General features: G+C 41.9%; 1 protein-coding gene across 1 annotated transcript in view; it reads right to left on the reverse strand.

Moving 5' to 3' along the window:
- Positions 1 to 509: 509 nt before the first annotated feature.
- LOC134655838 (alpha-mannosidase 2) overlaps positions 510 to 21,693 on the reverse strand; it is a 33,864-nt gene continuing 12,680 nt past the window's right edge. The window contains exons 12-22 of the mRNA XM_063511329.1: positions 20,949 to 21,043; positions 19,807 to 20,071; positions 17,769 to 17,941; positions 16,846 to 17,064; positions 14,854 to 15,031; positions 14,157 to 14,315; positions 8,741 to 8,893; positions 4,825 to 4,947; positions 2,977 to 3,171; positions 1,502 to 1,615; positions 510 to 724 (exon numbers count right to left, since the gene is read on the reverse strand). Of these exons, the coding sequence (XP_063367399.1) occupies positions 566 to 724; positions 1,502 to 1,615; positions 2,977 to 3,171; positions 4,825 to 4,947; positions 8,741 to 8,893; positions 14,157 to 14,315; positions 14,854 to 15,031; positions 16,846 to 17,064; positions 17,769 to 17,941; positions 19,807 to 20,071; positions 20,949 to 21,043 (1,833 nt within the window). The 3' untranslated portion in view covers positions 510 to 565. The remainder of the gene's footprint in view (positions 725 to 1,501; positions 1,616 to 2,976; positions 3,172 to 4,824; positions 4,948 to 8,740; positions 8,894 to 14,156; positions 14,316 to 14,853; positions 15,032 to 16,845; positions 17,065 to 17,768; positions 17,942 to 19,806; positions 20,072 to 20,948; positions 21,044 to 21,693) is intronic.

Genomic DNA, 21,693 nt, shown 5'->3' on the forward strand with positions numbered 1-21,693 from the left:
ATCACGAGCTCTTTCTATCCTAATATCCTAAAAGTGTCCTAAGGTTTTTATTTCCATTCCGTTGCCATTTTTCATAGACTTTGTATGGCGGTCGCGGAATGGAAAGATTGAAAAATGTATGGAAATTTTGGGACTTTTTTTCTCCTATTAGGATAGAAAGAGCTCGTGATTCTGAGTAGAAATAACATAGAAAATCCCAAATTTGAAAAAAAGTGTAGGAGACAACTTTAAAAAAAAAAACGCTCCTCAGCGCACGCTCACGTGCATGTCTGACACAGCCGGTGTGCTCTGTCCTAATATAGGAACTTAATGGGGTTTGGCCGGTCGATGTATTTAGCAGATGGCGCTATCATAGCTTACCCTGTCAATCCCTAGAATTGTGTAATTTTTAAATGGATATTTATGCCCTTTTTCCAACTCTTTAAGCCAAATCTCATAGAAAAAGGGGCAAGCTATGACGGCGCCATCTATGCAAACCTTTGACAGTTGCCAACCCCATTAAGGCTTAATATTCCTCCTAACCAACCGTCCTCACTTTTCGCGCGTTTTCTGTCTAGACTTCAGTTCAGCCGTGTTTCAAAGTCTTGTTGATGAAGACGGACCGTATTTCCATGGGGCAGAGCGTGAGCGCCCCGTCGGGCACGGGGCTCCGTATGCGGGTGAACGTTAGGGAACTGTCGAAGATTTGTTCCGGTGCGGCGTCTACCATGTCTGATAGTTGGATCTGGAAAATTAAACACGCGAAGTAGGCACGAGATTACGTTATAATATGAGAAAGCAAAGTGAAATATTTGGTTGAGGCGTATTGGATCCAGAGCATAGTGAAAGATTACAGAATCTCGAGCGTAGCCAGGGTCTCTAGCTTAGAATATTGAAATTTGGAATTAATGTATACTGAGAAGTAGTATACAAAGCCACACGTGGAGAGAAATATGTTTTGAATATTGAATATAAGGAGTCAAAATATTTATTGAACTACAAATTAAAGTAAATTACAACAAAAATAAAGTAAATTCAATAAACATAATGTGGTTTTATCTCTAATTACGTTCCACTATTTTCTAGGTCGCTTGCGAAAAAAGGAACTTATCACATGAGACAAAACCGAAATTCAACATTTCTAGCAAGCAGTATTATAGAACCATCATAAGAAACATGTATCGTGGTCGATTCACGAAAGCTGGCACGAATGGAACGAACGAATCTTTCATTGTATGAGTGACACCTGTATCGCTATACAGTCAGAGCCACCATTTTATTCGTTAATGTGATACACACATAGATATTTTCATTCACTCATTCATTCCATTCTTGCCAGCTCTTGTGAATCGACCTGTACAGTAAAGATCGGTTTTCCTAGGATAGCGGTGCCGTCATATAGCGGCCGTCTCTATACTAAATAACACGGCTAAATATGGATGTCGTAGTATTTGTATGGAGACGGCCGCTATATGACGGCAACGCTATCCTAGGAAACCAGAGCATAACGAATAAAACTTACGATGCCTTCGCTGGTCGGGTACCATTTGTAGATCTCCTGGTTCCCGTAGCACTTGTCCAGGTATACCCTCTGGAAGGTCATACCCATGCCGTGGACTGTGTTCCCGTCTTTTTTCTGAAAATATTCAATTTAAACTAGTAATGTTCATACTATGATTGTGACATTGTACAGGAAGGCATAGTGGAGTTGTGTGTGCATATTACTTAATTTCTCTAACTATTACATTACGTATTAGATTAGTTTTTACTTCACCTTTAACTTACGAATTACGAATCCGGCTACCACGTCACAGGCATAGCCTAGTGTGGGGCCACAGAACATTGATAATTGTTAATAGAATAGAATAGAATATCATTTATTCGTAAGCACAGACAATACATAATATGAAAGAAAACACAAAATAAGATTAAAGTGCCACGAAATGGCCTCATCTCAGCATGTTGCTGGTGGCTTCCAGCGCTGGTCTTCCGATGAGACCATCAAGTGAAAAGAATCACGGAGGAAAAACACATCAAAAAAAGACATCAAATAACATACAGTGAACGGATAGTAACATAAAATAAAAGTTACACAGAAGGAAGATACAACATTAACGACTATATTAAATTAAATTAAGACTATTTTATACGTATAAAACAAGCATCGTTTAATGGTTTTTTTTTTATATTATTCTTATTCTTATATAGGCTAGAATGACTGCTTAACATTAGCTTTGGCTAATGAAACGTGAAGCGTGTTATCAACAAAGGAGTTAAAGTACAGATTTGCATTTCGTATTGATAATTGACGTCATTTGACAGTATGTTGTAACATAACATGACAATAAGTTAATACGAGTATAGCAACTGGTGTAAGCGAGAATCTGTCTCTGGGTTTGATACTCTTACGGATTTTTCTTTAGTTTCTATCTCGTTCAGTGTTATTGTGCAATTTCGATTAGCCAAAAACATAAATATCCGTACTATCTGCTAGTAACGTGGCGGACAGTAAGCCGCGTTAGTTGGGGTGCTGATAAAATGACAAGTCGTTTTATTCTCGGCGTTTTTAGGGTTCCGTACCCAAAGGGTAAAAACGGGACCCTATTACTAAGACTCTGCTGTCCGTCCGTCCGTCCGTCCGTCCGTCTGTCACCAGGCTGTATCTCATGAACCGTGATAGCTAGACAGTTGAAATTTTTACAGATGATGTATTTCTGTTGCCGCTATAACAACAAATACTAAAAACAGAATAAAATAAAGATTTAAGTGGGGCTCCCATACAACAAACGTGATTTTTGACCGAAGTTAAGCAACGTCGGGCGGGGTCAGTACTTGGATGGGTGATCGTTTTTTTCCTTGTTTTGCTCTATTTTTTGTTGATGGTGCGGAACCCTCCGTGCGCGAGTCCGACTCGCACTTGGCCGCTTTTTTCTACAAATATTACACTCTAGCCACAGTCTACTTATAGAAATACAAAAGGAAATCTACGGAGTATACCTTGGCGGAGACATGCGCACTGAACTCGGCCAGCACTAGGTCGGCGGCGCTGGCCCGCGCTCGCCTGTAGGCGGGCGGCGCCGCGCCGCGCCGCGCCGAGTACTGCATGCAAACCAGCGGGTGTAGCAGCGTCTGCGACGACACGTGCGCGCCCACGGTCAGCTGACCACTTGGGTGGTCAGGGGAATGCTTTTGCTAAAAAACGGATCACTGATTTAAACTTTCACTTTACACATTATTAAATTGTACAACGGGACTTAAGAGGCCGGTATCGATTTTAGCAGCAAAAATGTAAAATTGATAGATTTAGTCGATGAAATTGTACACCTTTTGTTACGTAATAGAAATAACAAGTACTGGTATCTATTAGCACGTCTTCTTATCTTGCACTTGTACAGATCCTTTTTTTTCTCTAAATTAGTAATGATTTTTTTTCTGATGGACGTTTAGGTAAACGCGCGCAAAGCACTGATTTAGTCGATCTTATTTGGAAATTTCGTAAAGTTTGGACTGCTAAAAATGGTAATTTTGTATTACACATATCCTGTACTCCAACTTTCATAGACTACATTTTTGTTATATGATATTGAACAAGAGTAAATGAAAGTTAGACGAAAACAATTTTTACCAGAAATTACTTCAAAACAAGTGATTTTTTTTCGTGAAAATCGACTTAATTTCAACGTAATTTTGATACTTAAACAATCTACAACATTTCCTGAAACTGTTCTGATACATCATTTTGTATAATTTACCATTATAATTTTTGATGAATTTTAAAAAACTGCCCCTTCTCGTCATATATTGCCGGTGACGCACGCTCGAGACCTCATTATTAAAAGGCAAGATGAGAAGACGTGCTAAAAGAAACCAATACTTGTTATTTAGATATTACGCAACAAAATGTGTACAATTTCAACAACGAAATCTATCAATTTTACATTTTGACTCTAAAATCGTTAACGGAGCCTTAATCGCGTATCTAACTTTTGAGATTTACCTCCTGCGTTTCGAGGACGGCGTTGTCCCCGTGGTCTCGGAGAAGACTGGCTAAAGTTGACATCAGCATCTTCTAACCGCGCGAGTTTTTCGAACTACCCGCACTTGGACTTGTTTATCAGCTTGAACGTTTTGCGCACTAGGGACGTTCAGGCTGATAAACAAGACCAAGTGCGGGTAGTTCGAAAAACTCGCGCGGTTAGATGTTGATGTCAACTTTAGCCAGTCTTCTCCGAGACCACAGGGACAACGCCGTCCTCGAAACGTCGGAGGTAAATCTTAAAAGTTAGATACGCGATTAAGTCCCGTTGTACAATTTAATAATAAAACGGATGTAAACAAGAGTTCGGAAAACCAGGTTGTTTCTTTTAGTTATCTTCAACCGTAATTTCATCATATCAGGCAAAACACTTTCACTGCTGGAACGTTCAAAGATATTGGAGCTGCAGCACATAAATATCTGAAGACTTCTGACTAATAGAAATAATACTACAAATACTATAAGCACTCATTTTACGTTATAAACAAAAACGTAACTGTCACGCCAAGGTCCCGGGCGCAAGCGAGCTAATGTAAACCTTATTTGAAAGTGTGAAGGTTACTTTGACAGCGTCCACCATAACACCTATAGTTGTCTAGGGCGCAGCGGGCACGACTATTAACGACGACTTTAGGTGTTCTTGCGTTCAAAAGGTTAAAATATATTAGTTCGTTACTGTTTTCGTTTGACTTTGGACCTAGTATATTGAAACTGAGGTGTGATTTTAAGTTGTGTGTTACTCAGCCGTCGGTCTTGTCAACCTAAGGTCAGATTCTTGAGATTGTGAGGAGACATAAATGCAAACTCACCTGGCAAGGGCTGTTGGCCTTCTCATATATGAGGCGGAAGGTGTGTCTTGTCCGCACGTTGTCGAGCACGCCTTGGTTCATTCCCCGGTTGTCGTCTTTGCTCAGACGGCGGTCTTGCATAACCTAGACAATTTTATAATAGGTATATCAATCCGAAAGCATTCAGGTTCCGTCACACAGGCGCGTTTTCCGGAATTCAATCCGAAAGAAGTAGGAAGTCGAGTTCAGGGTGTAACTCTTTAAGCCAAGCCATCTTCACCACTTAGATGGTTGGCAGTCCTCAACTGTGCGTTTCTCCAGAAACTTCCTGCCTCGCACAGCTAAACTGTGGAATGAACTGTCGCCTGCGGTATTTCCGGACCGATACGACCTTCAAACCTTCAAGAAAAGAGCGTACTCCCATCTTAAAGGCCGGCAACGCACTTACAACACCTCTGGTGTTGCGGGTGTCCATGGGCGGCGGTAATTGATTACCTTATATTATAAAAAAAGCCATGGATTATCGTTGGGCCAAAAATCGGCTTCTTATCATTTTCCAAAAAAATGGTTACTGAGTGGGACTCACGGAATACCATATATCAAAACTACTAAATCAAAAGTCAAAACCAACCTAAGTTATTACTATTAGTAATGCTACTAATTTAATTTTATGTTTGTTTCTATTTGACATTAGAACATCGTATATTTACTTTTTTTTTCGTTTATTTGTTAAATCTGGGAAAACACGTAAAAATTAAAAATACGAGTTGAATATCCGCGAAGTTTTCGTAATCATATATAGCACAATCTAAGTTAATTATCGACTTTACCGCAGACAACTGAAACTAACTACACTTGTCACTACAATTCACAGAATATAATAAAAACCTGAGTAGCGCCAACATTTCGGTCGACGTAACTTTCGTTACAATTCAATTCGACATTTCTAGTTGAAGTACTTCTAAAACTCGAGCACAGCTAACACATGAAATTAAATAAAAAATAAATTAACTTGTTACTATAAAAAAAAACACTTTCTTTGTATACAAACCAGGTTTTTTTCGGTTTAATACATTGATTTGTACTATATACTACACACTGACTGTCATCAGCCGAAGCCCACCACATACGCTGTTAAGTGATTTCATATTTATCATATCTAGGATCTGAAGGAAAATAAAGCAGGTGGTTATAAAATAAAATCTCGGGTCGCTGAGGCATATTAGTTAATTAGTTAGTTATAAAACCTCAGAAATGAATAAAAGTAATGTCAATCCCAAGAGTGCTCAGTGTTGGCGGTGTGGGGCCTTCATTTATCCGTTAACCTATCAACACAGTGAATACTACAGATGTAGTGCATAATAAATATCGGTTTTCCTAGGATAGCGGTGCCGTCATATAGCGGCCGTCTCCATACTAAATAATACGGCTAAATATAGATGTCGTAGTATTTGTATGGAGACGGTCGCTATATGACGGCACCGCTTTCGGAGGAAACCAAAGCTTAAGGTATTTGACTACTAGTCAAATCAGTTTCTTTTTTAGAACTGTCAAAACGATTTGGCTCCTAAAGCTTTGGTTTCCTCCGATAGCGGTGCCGTCATATAGCGGCCGTCTCCATACAAATACTACGACATCCATATTTAGCCGTATTATTTAGTATGGAGACGGCCGCTATATGACGGCACCGCTATCCTAGGAAAACCGATCTTAAGGAATTTATATGAAACACTAGCATGCGACGTCACAATCAAATTACCTACTCTTCATAATTTTATACGGGTTTTAAAATAGATATTGTGTCTAAGAATAACTGCTGTCTACGTTTCTCCATTAATCTTCTGATGCTTTATTTCATGCATAGTGTAAAATAATTTATTCTAAATACAGTCAAATACCCTATTGTTTTCCATCGTATTTTCACGGAAACGTACGAACGTGTCTTGCTATTTCAGTCAGTCTCGGTACAAAAAGTACTGGGGTTGACTGAAGTAGCATGACAAATTCGAACGTTTCCGTTTCGAATACGATGGAAAATAATTATGCACTACATTTGTAAGTGTCATTGGTCAGCAGTGTCTGCTTACCATCCAGACTGACCTTACGCATATTTGCCACCTTCTTGGTATATATAGTATATTTCAATGCAAGTGTGTTATTATTTACGAGTCCCGAGATGAGTTTTATGAGCCGTAGGCAAATAAAAGACACGGGACAAGTAAAAAAAACTTTCACACGTACATTGAACGACGTGTTTTAATACATTTGCGAAAAAATCACAATAAAACAAATATTGGTTACATGAGTATTACACTTACAGTTACGAATTTTCGCTTGAACTGGAATGATATTGTATGAATATATTATTCAGCACTAAAAACTACGTTCCCTTCGATCAACACGGGCTTCCGACACGTCGGAAGGGATAGGCCCAAGGGATATCTTGACATTCAAATCATTCTGCCATTTTTCGCGGCGGGGAACGTGCACACAGTCGCACTTCTCACACACTTACATACAAAATCCAATCTGTAATGACGACACAAATACATAGAAAATGACACACGTCAAAGACAAATCTTGCAAACCTCGATCTCTTTTTGCGTACGGACGAGTCACAAGTGTGACAACACGCACACTAACACATTTACGTCGAAGAATTTTATTGTATTCTGAGAGATGAGAAGTCGGATTTGTCGCTCGACCGATCCGCAATTTGTACTGGGCGAGCAAAATCGATAAATCCAGCAATTACATGAGACTAAAATATAATAATTGTGTTTAAATGTAATTAAACGTATGACATGTAAAAAAAATATTACATGTGAAATGTAACACCTTCTTTTTGTAAATTTGATGTCCTCGACCTCTTTTTACAACAAATAACCGAGCAATTAGGCATTTTTTCTGCTGCTGTGTTCACTCGCGCGTCTGGACTCGGTCTAGTTAAAAATCCGAGCGCAACTAGTTTTATTACCCGCGCTAGATCAGTTAATCTTGTACCTAGGCAGAGGGGAAATAGTGCGAATGCCGCATCCCTTCCGTGTTAATCGAAGTACGTTCCGCGTTCATTTACATTGCAAAAATTAATCAAATTAAGGCGTTTCATACAAAAACACTCTTACAGTTGCAATTTAAGTTAATTATTTTGATACAACTAAATTTTAAGTGAAAATAGCGGGCGCTGTAAACAGTAAACGGGCGCCGGTTTTACTTTTTCATTTTTTCCTGTTAACGACAGCCAACGTGGCAATGATAGTTTTCCATTCGGCCAAATAATAAAAAAGTTTTTATAGTGAAATATCGTATTATATAACTTATTTATATAACAAATACATATTTACTTTATATCGTGTAACAATATTTTTTGTACGTAATACAAACATACAAACGTACGTTTTGTAGGTGTTGTTTGTTGTTGTGTCGTGTTTTTTGTCTAATGGCAAAATAAAATATATATAAAGTTCTCGATCATCCAAACTCTTTGGTGTGGATGTATCGCTCACAGTCAGAATTAAATTTAAAAAAGCTGGAAAAGTAAAAAGCACTAGTTCACAAAAACAACTTTGCGAACGCTAAACAGCTACGTAAAGTAGCACTTTTTGAGCAACTGTATAAACATAGTTATTTTCGATACAAGTGCGGAAAAGAGGAAATTCGAAACGAGTGGCGATAAATTAAAACACGACCGAAGAGTGTTTTAAATCGACACGAGTTGCGAATTACCTATTCGCACGTGTATCGTACAATGTTTTACAGTACATATGGCACTTTAAACTTTTAACATACGCACGGAAAGTGCTATTTTACGCACTGGTGTGCTTAGCGCGTGCTAAGCACACCAGTATGCTACTGGTGTATATAAGATGTACTGTAAATACTGTACTGTAAAAGTACAGTATTTACAGTACATCTTGTGTACTGTAAAAGGATTTACCTCTAGCTGTCCTGGTTGTAATGCGGCCATGCCGAGCGGCGTCGACGTGAGCAGCGTCAGGCGCGCGTCCGAGTCCTCGATGTATGTGGCAGCTGGTAGCGGGTAGAAGTTAGCTTGGAGGGGCAGTTTCTCGAAGTAGCGACGTTTAATCATCTGAAATAAAAAAAAAATATGTGGTCAACAAAGATAAAAAAACTCCAAAAAACAAAGCTAAGTTTTAAAAATGAACCGAAGCTAGCTATGTATATACTTTTTTATTGGGATCGTTGCGTTAAAAGTTCTGCCACCCTGTGGCCTAAATCGAAAACTTAATTTAAGCATTGCAACTTCACACTAGTGTTGGGTAGGCCATTAATTTCAAATGAGTTTTTTTATTTACCTTATTTCCAAAAAGGATGTCGTATAGTTAACATGAATAAAGTCAATTTTTTTATTCGGTAGACTAAAATGACATTTCATAGTATGAAATGACAGATGATGTTCATACTATGAAATGTCATTTTAGTCTACCGATTAAAAAAATAGACTTTAGTGACGGCCAAAGCGGCCAAATATATGCATAGGAATAACAGACCCTTATTTCTATGGTAACAAAGGTGTGTTACGGTATATTTGGCGACTATGGCCGTCACTATCTCAATAGGTTGACTGACTGGTCACTACATCAAATGAGCAGCGATACTAGCATAGTTCTATACCCGGCTTAAGACTACAATATGTCAACACTGTAATGTAGGTAGATAATTACACTTTAAGAAACGTATGACAGCGCGGGTAGAAATAAGGTCATTCTTGCAATATATGAAGATTCCTAACGGCTGTGTTTTCTTGTGCTCCTGCAAATATAATTATCCCGAGGGATTTACTGGGGACTTTACAGTGGCGACTAGTCAATTGAATAAGTGATCTCTCGACGGACAATAAAATTAACAGCGGAGTTCAATATGTCGATCGGAAAGTTAAGTGTGTTCGACGTTAAGTGCGGGGTGTGGTCGTCGTACGTGGATCGGCTCAAAATGTACATAAAGGTTAATAAAGTGGCGGACGATATGAAGTTACCAGTGCTTATCGCGTCTATGGGGGACGAAGCATATGAACTATTAGTGAATTTGGCCAGCCCGAAAGAACCTGAAAAGTTAACATTTGACGAGGCGGTAAAGTGCATGAGTGATCACTTACAGCCGGCGCCATCGGCGTTGGCAGAGCGGTTCCGGTTTAGACAAAGGAGACAGAGCGCGGATGAAACTATAGCCGGTTATGTAGCGGAATTAAAAAAATTGTCAAGATATTGCAAGTTCGAAGATAAACTGGATGACAACATGCGGGATCAGTTCGTATGTGGAATAAGGAGTGACATTATTCGCCAGCGGCTATTTGCGGAGAGTGACGGCGTGACCTATGCGCGAGCGGTGAAGGTCGCGACCGCCCTCGAGGCGGCGGAGCGGGACTCGGCCGCGGTGGAGGCGAAGGGGTCACGGGGGTCGGAGGTCAGCGGGAGCGGGAGCGGCGGCGGCGGGGAGGCGGCCGCGGTGCATGCGCTCGCGCCGGCCGGCGGGAGCGGCCTACGCAAGCGGGGAGGTGGCGGAGCGGGCCCGGCATGGGCCAGCCAGCAGCGGGCGGGATTCGGGAGGGCCAACCGGCCCGGCGGGGGCCCTACAGTCGGCCCGCAACAGCGCTATTCGTCTTGTGGGGCCTGTGGCGCTCAAAACCATACCTACGGGAGCTGTCGCTATAAGAACTTTGTATGCAGCAAGTGCCAGCACACGGGGCATTTACGCCGGGTTTGCCCAGAGTGGGCAAGGGCGGAGAGAAGTGGCCTGCATTTCGGAAATGTGCAACAGATGGAGGACGCAGAGATCAGCGGGAATGAGTATGACATCGAGCAAGAATTAAACCATCTGTGCTTGAACGACTATAAACCAGTAAGTGTCTCTGTGTATATAGATAATAAACTGGTTACTATGGAGATTGATACGGGAACCGCTATTGCCTGTATAAGTAAAAATATGTATGAGGACCTCTTTAATTATTGTAAGTTAGAATCGGGTAATACTGTTTTCACATTTATCAATAATTATAAATTTAAACCATTCGGCATGATTAGACCTATAGTCAGATACGGAAATATAACGAAAGTTTTGCAATTGTTTGTAATAGATTCCGGTACGACTTCGTTAATAGGGAGGCAATGGTTGGCCGAATTAGGTATTAAGGTTCCGGATATACCAATTCCTAAAGTTAGCTGTAACTTTGTAACGGGAAAAGAGGAATTAAAGCATGTAAATGACAAGATTGTGAATTTGCTCGACAGACATAAGGAGCTGTTCAGTGGCGGTCTGGGTCGGTACACGGGCGGCAGGGCGACGCTGGCGGTGCGCGAGGGGGCGGCGCCGGTGTTCCGCCGCGCGCGGCCGCTGCCGTACGCGCTGTGCGCGCGGGTGGACGCCGAGCTGGACGCCATGCTGCGCGCGGGCGTCATCGAGCCCGTGGATCACTCCGACTGGGCCTCGCCACTGGTACCTATTCCTAAGCCTGATGGCACTCTTAGATTATGTGCGGACTATAAATCTACTTTGAACCCCGTCTTACTGATCGATCGTTATCCTTTGCCTAAAATTGACGATGTGTTAGTAGGTTTAAACGGTAATAAATATTTTAGTAAGATTGACTTATCGCAAGCATACAACCAGGTGGAGCTAGACGAGTCTAAGATGTACACCGTAATAAATACTCATCGAGGCCTCTTCAGGTATAATCGTTTAGTTTATGGACTGGCATCAAGTGTAGGTATTTTCCAAAGAATAATGACAGGTTTATTAAAGGGCATTCCAAACGTTCAGGTATTTTTGGACGACGTGATAATAGGGGGTAAGACAGAGGCGGAGCATATTCACTCTCTCGAATTGGTTCTACAACGTTTGTTAGACAACGGGTTAAAGTTAAAGAAAAGTAAATGCGTTTTCTTAACTCAAGAGGTTACTTATCTGGGGTACGTGGTCTCCAAAGACGGGATAAGGGCAGATAAGTCAAAAATAAATTCTATTCTGAAAATGGCTGCTCCACAAAATGTGACCGAGTTACGCTCTTTCCTAGGGATGGTCAATTTCTTTGCGAAGTTCATCAAAAATATTAGTTTCATATTAGCACCATTGTATAACTTACTACGGAAAAATGTAATCTGGAACTGGGACGGGGAGTGTGAGTGGTCTTTCCAGGAAGTAAAGAAATTGCTGACGAGCGCGGAGGTACTGGCCCATTACGATCCAGACCTCCCGCTGGTGCTCACTTGTGACGGGAGCCCTAGGGGCGTCGGGGCAGTACTTTCACAAACCGACGATAGGGGGCGCGAGCGTGCAGTTGCGTTTGCGTCGAGGTCACTTAGTGATGCGGAAAAAAATTATTCGCAGATTCATCGCGAAGGGTTAGCAATAATATTCGCGTTAAAGAAATTTCATCAGTATTTGTACGGTCGCAAATTTTTATTACGCACCGATCATAAACCTTTGGTTTCGATATTTGGCCAACATAAAGACATTCCTCAAATGACGGCTAGTAGGATACAGAGGTGGGCCGTTATTTTGTCCGCGTACGATTACGAGATAGAATACGTCAAAACTACAGATAATTGCGCGGACGGCTTGTCGCGGTTGCCGGAGGCGGGGCGGTCGGAGGAGGCTACTATTCCGGAGCAGACATATTTACATTTTGCTCAAGAGGCTTTACTGCTAGATTACAATGTAGTAAAATTAAAAACCGCTAAGGACGCCATGCTTAGTAGGGTTTTATCGTACGTTAGGGACGGTTGGCCGCCAGAATGCGACATAGAAAACTTAAGGCCATATTTCAATAGGAAACAAGAGCTTTACGAAGAGCTGGGCTGCCTAATGTGGGGTCATAGAGTAGTGATACCGGAGAGCTGTAGGGCTAGGGTATTAGAAATAATTCACGAACCCCATATGGGTATCGTGAAATCTAAAGCGATGGCCCGTAGTTACGTTTGGTGGCCCGGGGTAGACGAGGCCGTGGAGGCGGCGTGCCGGGCGTGCGCGGTGTGCGCGGCGCACGCGGACCAGCCGCCGCGCCACGCGCCGAGCGCCTGGCCCTGGCCCGCAAGGCCCTGGGCGAGGCTGCATTTAGATTACCTGGGACCTGTTAACGGTAAAATGTATCTCGTCGTGCTAGACGCCATGTCGAAATGGATTGAGGTATTTCAAGTGCCCAGTACGGCCGCTAGCTTTACAATAAATATACTTACTGAGTTGTGGAGTAGGTACGGGTTGCCTAAACAGTTAGTCACAGACAATGGCCCACCGTTTACCAGTAAGGAATTTAAAGAACATACTAGTCGTAACTTTATTGAGCACATATTCACAGCCCCCTACCATCCCGCATCCAATGGGGCCTGTGAGAATGCGGTCAAAACTATGAAGCGAGTGATAAAAAAAGCTATATCGGAACAAAAACCTGTTTTAGAATCTCTAAATACTTATTTGTTGCATTACCGTAACACAGAACATTCCTCGACGGGAGAAACTCCTTCTATGCTACTAATGAATCGTAGGCTTCGCACTAGATTAGACGCTTTAAAGCCAGATAGGGGAGCTAAGGTTTTAGCCGCACAGAAAAAGCAAACGGAGGCGGCGGGAGGGACGCAACGGAGGGTGCAGGCGGGAGACACCGTGTGGTACAGGCAATACTTACAAGGTGAGAAGTGGGTTCCGGGTACGGTTTCAAAGGAATTAGGGAGGACTAATTATAAGGTTATTGATAAGGATGGTAAGGAAGTGCACAGGCATATCGATCAGTTGAGACGGAGGACGAGTAGGTTAAGTTCGCTTGTAGGGCCAAAGGAAGATTCGGTTCAAACTACACAGGAACCAGTGGTGAGGTCCGAAGAGTTGGTTGAGGGCGTAGGTAATGGCGAGCTCGAAGAGGAGGGAGAAGATGAGACATGGCATGATGCCGACCGCGAAGATTCTCAGCCGAGCCCTGCTAAGGCACTCGCATCGCCGCCCAACGCACCTGTACCGCCCCAGACTCGCCCTGAGCGTCATGTGAGACAATGTCGTGTAGACAATCCTCCTAAATATAAATACTAGGTTTAAGGTTAGCTTAGGTTTTAAATAATAAGTACTTCGGTTGGGGTTGTTATTGTAATTAAGCGTGGAGGGATGTAATGTAGGTAGATAATTACACTTTAAGAAACGTATGACAGCGCGGGTAGAAATAAGGTCATTCTTGCAATATATGAAGATTCCTAACGGCTGTGTTTTCTTGTGCTCCTGCAAATATAATTATCCCGAGGGATTTACTGGGGACTTTACAAACACAAGGACAAACAATGATCCGGAACACTTCAAAGAGTTGTAAGCATTGCACAATTTGATTAGATAATTGACAGATTGTCAACACAAACCTGCATGCCATTAAGGTCCGTATAGAAGGTGTCCTTGTTCTTGATGGCGGTCGAGAATCGCATGGCCAGCTCGAGGTCGTTCACCTGCGGGTCGATCAGGAACGTGTTGGAGATCTCCACTTCAGTCTGCGGTAGCGATGGGTTGTCGAACACGGAGATCTGGTGACAAATAAATATTATATGTATATTAATATGTTTACATTTTTCGCCTTATTACAAAGGAATAAGGTGCAAAAGTGTAAACATAACTTTGACGTCGACTGTACAAAGACAGCGATATGAATTGGCAGTAGGGCTTGTATTATACTTTTATTCGGCAGATATATTATGACGTTCTAGGCATATTTATATTTGTCACTTACAAACGCAAATTTTGTGAAGATTTTAGGCATAAGACAAAGCTAGCTTTTTTTGGGCGTTTTTTATGTTAAAGGGTCTTAATTCTCCAAAACTGCTTATAAAACGCAGAAAAATCCCAATAGATGTTCCTTTTATGATGTTATTTGGTCTTTTACAATATTATAATTTCTCCACTACCTAAAGGTTGTTTGGAAGAGATAAGACCACCTGTTGTTACACCTGTCTTCGTGTATTATGTGTGTCTCTCTGTAAATGTTTTATTGAGGTTGTGCAATAAAAAGGATTTGTATTGTGTTGTATTGACGCCTGCGTGGAGTCAGGTTAGTATTGAACTTACTGCCAACACGATCTCAGCAGAATTAGGTCCATTTAGGCCGGTGTAAAGCGTGGCTTTGAATGGTCCTTCAGTAATGACCAGTTCGGGGAAAGCGTCCGTACGGAACACGGTCCCTGGCTTGGACGGGATGAAGAGATAGGCTCCGCTGTTATTGTCTGGTGCTTGCATGGAGTCGTATCTGTAAGAAGAGGATTTTTGTATTTTTTCAACCTATCTAAATCGACTGTAAAATAACCGATTTGCAAGACCGAAGTGTTCCCATAAGTGTTCCGTGAACAAAGTTTTGTACGGAACACTAAATATTCATTCATGGTCTCCCCACTAAGCTTTGACTAATTGGTTTATTTTGGCGGATAGTTCACATTGCCCGCTGGAAACGCGACGTTGCTGAGCCTATAGGTAGCTAGAGTGGGTATTTTGTGTAAATGGTTTTGTAGTTTTTACTTACTGTACAAAGTCCATATGGACAGGCATCGTTTCCCCATTAGGCGTCACTAACGCCTTTATCAGTCCATTCATGTTGGAAACCACTCTCGTCCCGTTGCCTGCTTGGAACGCGATCGCTCACAGAGGCGCGGTGGGTTTAATGTTCGTGTGTATAATATTCTAGAATATAACTTACTGTACAAAGTCCATATGGACAGGCACAGTTTCCCCATTAGGCGTCACTAACGCCTTTATCAGTCCATTCATGTTGGAAACCACTCTCGTCTCGTTGCCTGCTTGGAACGCGATCGCTCACAGAGGCGCGTTGGGTTTATTGTTCGTATAACATTCTAGAATATAACTTACTGTACAAAGTCCATATGGACAGGCAACGTTTCCCCATTAGGCGTCACTAACGCCTTAATCAGTCCATTCATGTTGGAAACCACTCTCGTCCCGTTGCCTGCTTGGAACGCGATCGCTCACAGAGGCGCGTTGGGTTTATTGTTCGTATAACATTCTAGAATATAACTTACTGTACAAAGTCCATATGAACAGGCAACGTTTCCCCATTAGGCGTCACTAACGCCTTAATCAGTCCATTCATGTTGGAAACCACTCTCGTCCCGTTGCCTGCCTGGAACGCGATCGCTCACAGAAGCGCGGTGGGTTTAATGTTCGTGTGTATAATATTCTAGAATATAACTTACTGTACAAAGTCCATATGGACAGGCAACGTTTCCCCATTAGGCGTCACTAACGCCTTAATCAGTCCATTCATGTTGGAAACCACTCTCGTCCCGTTGCCTGCTTGGAACGCGATCGCTCACAGAGGCGCGTTGGGTTTATTGTTCGTATAACATTCTAGAATATAACTTACTGTACAAAGTCCATATGAACAGGCAACGTTTCCCCATTAGGCGTCACTAACGCCTTAATCAGTCCATTCATGTTGGAAACCACTCTCGTCCCGTTGCCTGCCTGGAGCGCGACATCCTCACAGAGGCGCGGTGGGTTTAATGTTCGTGTGTATAACTAGTATATAACTTACTGTACAAAGTCCATATGGACAGGCACAGTTTCCCCATTAGGCGTCACTAACGCCTTAATCAGTCCATTCATGTTGGAAACCACTCTCGTCCCGTTGCCTGCTTGGAACGCGATCGCTCACAGAGGCGCGTTGGGTTTATTGTTCGTATAACATTCTAGAATATAACTTACTGTACAAAGTCCATATGGACAGGCACAGTTTCCCCATTAGGCGTCACTAACGCCTTAATCAGTCCATTCATGTTGGAAACCACTCTCGTCTCGTTGCCTGCTTGGAACGCGATCGCTCACAGAGGCGCGTTGGGTTTATTGTTCGTGTGTATAACATTCTAGAATATAACTTACTGTACAAAGTCCATATGGACAGGCACAGTTTCCCCATTAGGCGTCACTAACGCCTTAATCAGTCCATTCATGTTGGAAACAACTCTCGTCCCGTTGCCTGCTTGGAATGCGTCATCCTCACAGAGGCGCGGTGGGTTTAATATTCGTGTGTATAACTAGTATATAACTTACTGTACAAAGTCCATATGGACAGGCACAGTTTCCCCATTAGGCGTCACTAACGCCTTAATCAGTCCATTCATGTTGGAGACCACTCTCGTCCCGTTGCCTGCCTGGAGCGCGACGTCTTCGCTGAGACGCGCGGTGGGTTGGTCGATGGCGAATATCTTTGGCAGGTCGATGTTCCAGTAGTCCGCGTTATACACGCGCACGCGCGAGAAGGCTGTGTATCTGGGAATTATAATTACCATGTTGAAGTTGATATATGGTTTTAAAAACATTATCTAAGTGTATTGTAATTATAGCGACATCGTCAGCAAAACTAGGGTACCTAAGCAAAACTAGGTATTACATATTTTTAGGGTCGAACACGGCTTGGATAGTCAGACAAAACTTTAAGATGATGAGTTTAGGATTACTTGTATCAAAGTACAATAAGCTGCAGATAACTGACCCCCCTGAAAGTTTCTATGTAGGAGGGGTCAATTGTCTCTGCAGCTTACTGTACCGACTAATCATGCCGGTATATCTTAAAAAATTGACAACCAAAAATATGGCACGATTTGGTATCATCTACTTCGACTATCTTTGCGGGCCAGATTATTTTACACTAATTTACGCGCCTTAGTCGTTTGTCTGAGGATGGTATTCCATCTGTCCAATATCTTGGTCCAATGTGTATATGCGTCTCATATTTTGCTTAACACATTCATTACCACCCAGCCGAACAAGACATCCGCGCCAGACCACAACAATTTCGTCATATAAAGCTGTAGTGCCACGATCCCGACTATCGGGTCGTCCGGCCTGGGAACGAAATCATAAAATACCCGATAGTATCGTTTTCGGCACTGAATGTGTTAATGAGAGAGTGAGACGCAATGCACATTGGACACTGAAATCGGACAGGTGGAATACCACCCTAATACACTTACTTGTTAATACTAGTGGTGTCCCGTAGCGACACGGTGTAGGTAGTAATGGCTAAAGGTTCCACAGTAGCAGGGAAGGACAGTTGGAACTTGTTCGCGGCGAATGCCAGCCGCTTCTCGCCCGATACTACTGGTGACACTTGTGCCATTATTGGTTTCCCTTCCGGATCGAATACCTGCGATTAATACGGATTTTTATTAGTGTTTTCCTTGTCAACGCATCTTTAACTAATCTAATCTAAATTAACTCCGTAACGTGTTTATTTATTTTAAACTTTATTGGTACGGCAAAGTTAAAAATGGCTGACTTAATGCCTCATGGCATTCTCACAGTCCAACAGAAAATGTCAAGGTGGGTGCAGTGAGAAACATATCAAATCTGTTTTTTTACAAGCAGCTCAATTGAAGGCACTTACAAAATAAAATCTTATGCTGATCCGTGTTTTCATATCCAAAATACTAAAATGATAGGTGGATTAGCCAATTTATTACCCAATCATCCTGCTTTTATCCCAATTTTGTAATAAAATGACTGATCGAATGGAACAATTGGAGGAATTAAATTGTTATTTTGGTAACGATAACGTACCTCAATCAATCAACACAACTGTCCATATTCCTACACAACACATAAAAGTTAAATTTAATAAGTTTTTGGCAAAAATTTCATTTTTGGTACAAGCTTTTATCGCTGACTGTACTTTTCTTACGACAGACAGCACTCATCGAGACAATTCTAAAAACCCCTAACACAATTAGGTTGCGTTGTTTCATCACAGAGTTCCTATGGCCACCTCCTGTCTCCATCATCAGATCAGCTCGATGGTACCATAATATTGCATTGTCACCCGACTTACATGTGTATGCAAAATTTCAGCTCAATCGGAAACCGGGAAGTTGATCAAATTTAACTTGCAAGATTCCATTACGTAGTTAGTTACAGACAGGTCGACCTAATGAAAGCTTGTTAAAAATAAATAAAGAACTTATCATAACATAAAAAATACAAACAAACCTAGTCGAATAAATTAAAGTAGTATAAAAAAAGATACAAAATTCACCTCAACATGCGGCGTCGAGACGAACAGAGTAAATATCTGCTGTCGTCTAAACGTCAGCGAGTTATACAGCAGCACCCGCCTCGAAGACGACAGCGGGTCCAAGGTCACAGTGATCCTGGATGGAATCTCGTCCTTTTGCTGCCAGATGTCGTCCACATCGAAGAACACGTCTTGTCTTTGGTCGAATATGTCAGGCCGAGTTAAGCTTTGGATTCCTCCGAAAACGGTGCCGTAATATGACGGCCGTCATATAGCGGCCGCAAAAGACGGCCGTCTTTACGGTGACGACATGTGGAAAGTACCACGGCGTCATAACACACCGTCAGCCACCAAAGTCAAAGCGGCAAATTTGAAAAATGTAGTCGCGAAGGGATAACGTCCCATAGAACATTTGAATTTCGCGCCTTTTCCTACTGACAAGATTTGCTTGATCGTCTATAATTTACTTGGAGGATGAAATATCATCAGAAGAGGAAAATAATCGTAGTACGGAATCATTTATTCAAATCTCGTGTCATTTATTCAAAATGGAGTCACCGCTATCTAATAAAACGTTCACGAAACTATCGACACCGTCATGACGGCCGTCATCTTACGTTACGTTGACAATCAACGTAATGTAACGCCGTCTAGGAGACCGCGCCATCTTGTTTACATAGACAACGTTCTAGTGACGTCATTCAACGCTATATAGCGGCCGTCATATTCGGAGGAATCCAAAGCTTTAGGAAGTAGATAAAACAATATCTTACCTCAACATGCGGCGTAGAAACAAACAGAGTCAATATCTGCTGTCGTCTAAACGTCAGCGAGTTATAGAGCAGCACCCGCCTCGAAGACGACAGCGGGTCCAAGGTCATAGTGATCCTGGATGGAATCTCGTCCTTTTGCCGCCAGATGTCGTCCAAATCGAAGAAAACGTCTTGTGTTTGGTCGAATATATCAGGCTGATTTAGGAAGTAGATAAAACAATATCTTACCTCAACATGCGGCGTAGAAACAAACAGAGTCAATATCTGCTGTCGTCTAAACGTCAGCGAGTTATACAGCAGCACCCGTCTCGAAGACGACAGCGGGTCCAAGGTCATAGTGATCCTGGACGGAATCTCGTCCTTTTGCCGCCAGATGTCGTCCACATCGAAGAACACGTCTTCTTGAGTTTGGTCGAGGATATCGGGCTGTTTGAGTAGGAAGTAGGCCGCTTGTTGGATGGCGGACTGGCTGTATTTGATGGCTGTGAGCATTCTGGAAAAAAAAGATGGTGAGTTTTTGTGAAAACCTATTATTGAAATGAATAAAATGTGGAATATACGAATGTTACGAAACGCCATTGAGGTTTAAAAGTTTTAAAACCCAATCAGTCAAAATTCAATTCTAAATTACAATCTTCAAAATCGTTTTTTCATTGACACATTTAGACCCTAAAAATTTGAGGATTTAAAGATCAATGTGACTGAATGTTGTCACCAATTATTGATAATAATTAATCATCGATATTAATAAGTTATTAATAAGTTTAAACTTTCGTGAGACATATTTTAAACTGTTTATACGACAACGGTTTCACTCACTTGAATTTTTAGTCGCTATTGGCGACATGTTTCGGGCCCTTCGGGGGTCCATCTTCAGGCCAAAGCCAGCCAGCCAAGGCCAGGTCCAAATTCAAGTGAGTGAAACCGTTGTCGCATAAACAGTTTAATAATTAATCAGCTTAAAAAAAACAAGCTGAACTTTCGAATCACTCTTGAACCAAAGCTATATGGCGCAATCAGTAGGATCTTTTAGCACATGATTGGCGCGACAGTATCTCGCGGCGAGATAGACTAGCCATCCCTCTTTTATTAACATAGAACAAGATGGGTAGTCTATCTCGCCGCGTGATGCTGTCGCGCCAATCATGTGCTATGGGTGCTAGCAGGCGTGTCTCACTTCGCGATTTCGTCGCTTTGCTACAGGTAAGTACATCCGTTCCACACCAATTTTGGTGACTAGCTATAAGCCGCGCGTGGCGCTGTCGCCACCTAGCGGCCATATCTGTGCTAATCGTAACAGACGCGTTTTGTTAGAGAGTGAGTCTTCTGTACCTAGTACTATTATTTATTCTGTGGTGCTGGTAACTTACTTGGCGGCATAATCAGCGCGCACTTCATCCCTCGAGGTTCCAGTTACTCCGTCGTGGTGCTGGAACAGCGCCAGCGCACGACGCGCAGCCTCCACCTGGGACATTGACAAAGGGTATAGCCGGGTAAGCATGGCCAAACTGCCCTTAGCGAAAAAAACAATTTCCTTTTACAGGATTATTAACCTATATATAAGTAGTGCTTTCACCAAATATTAAGCCTCAAATGCTTCAGATTTAAAAAAAAAATGCAAAAAAAGAAAAATCATTTTTATTTTATTACAGCCAAAGTACTAATCCGATTTATTTGTAATTTGGGTATGTTGTATATACAATTAAGGTCGCTTTCTGAAAAAAATAATATTGAATTATCTCTTAAAATAATAGTAAAAAATTGAGATGAAAATTTTCAGAAAGATAAAAAAAATACATGCGATATAGCGACAGTTATCAAATTTACATATTTCATGTAGAATTTAATAATGTTTAACATATTTTTTATTCAAAAATAAAAATCGGGATTAACAGTGTTAAAAACTCGAATTTGTAACATCCCATCATACCTTCTCTTCATACAAAATAACTTGTACGTTATACTAGAAAGTTATATTTCCAACGCAATTTGAATTTAGAACGCAACTTATTTTGCTGAGCGCGGACCTTAAACTCCGTGGCTGTATGCGGCTAGGGCGAACGGCATTCAGAGATTTAAAAAAAAGCGGCCAAGTGCGAGCCGGACTCGCCCATG

The sequence above is a fragment of the Cydia amplana genome, chromosome 17 (assembly GCF_948474715.1).
Source record: "Cydia amplana chromosome 17, ilCydAmpl1.1, whole genome shotgun sequence".
Taxonomy (NCBI): domain Eukaryota; kingdom Metazoa; phylum Arthropoda; class Insecta; order Lepidoptera; family Tortricidae; genus Cydia; species Cydia amplana.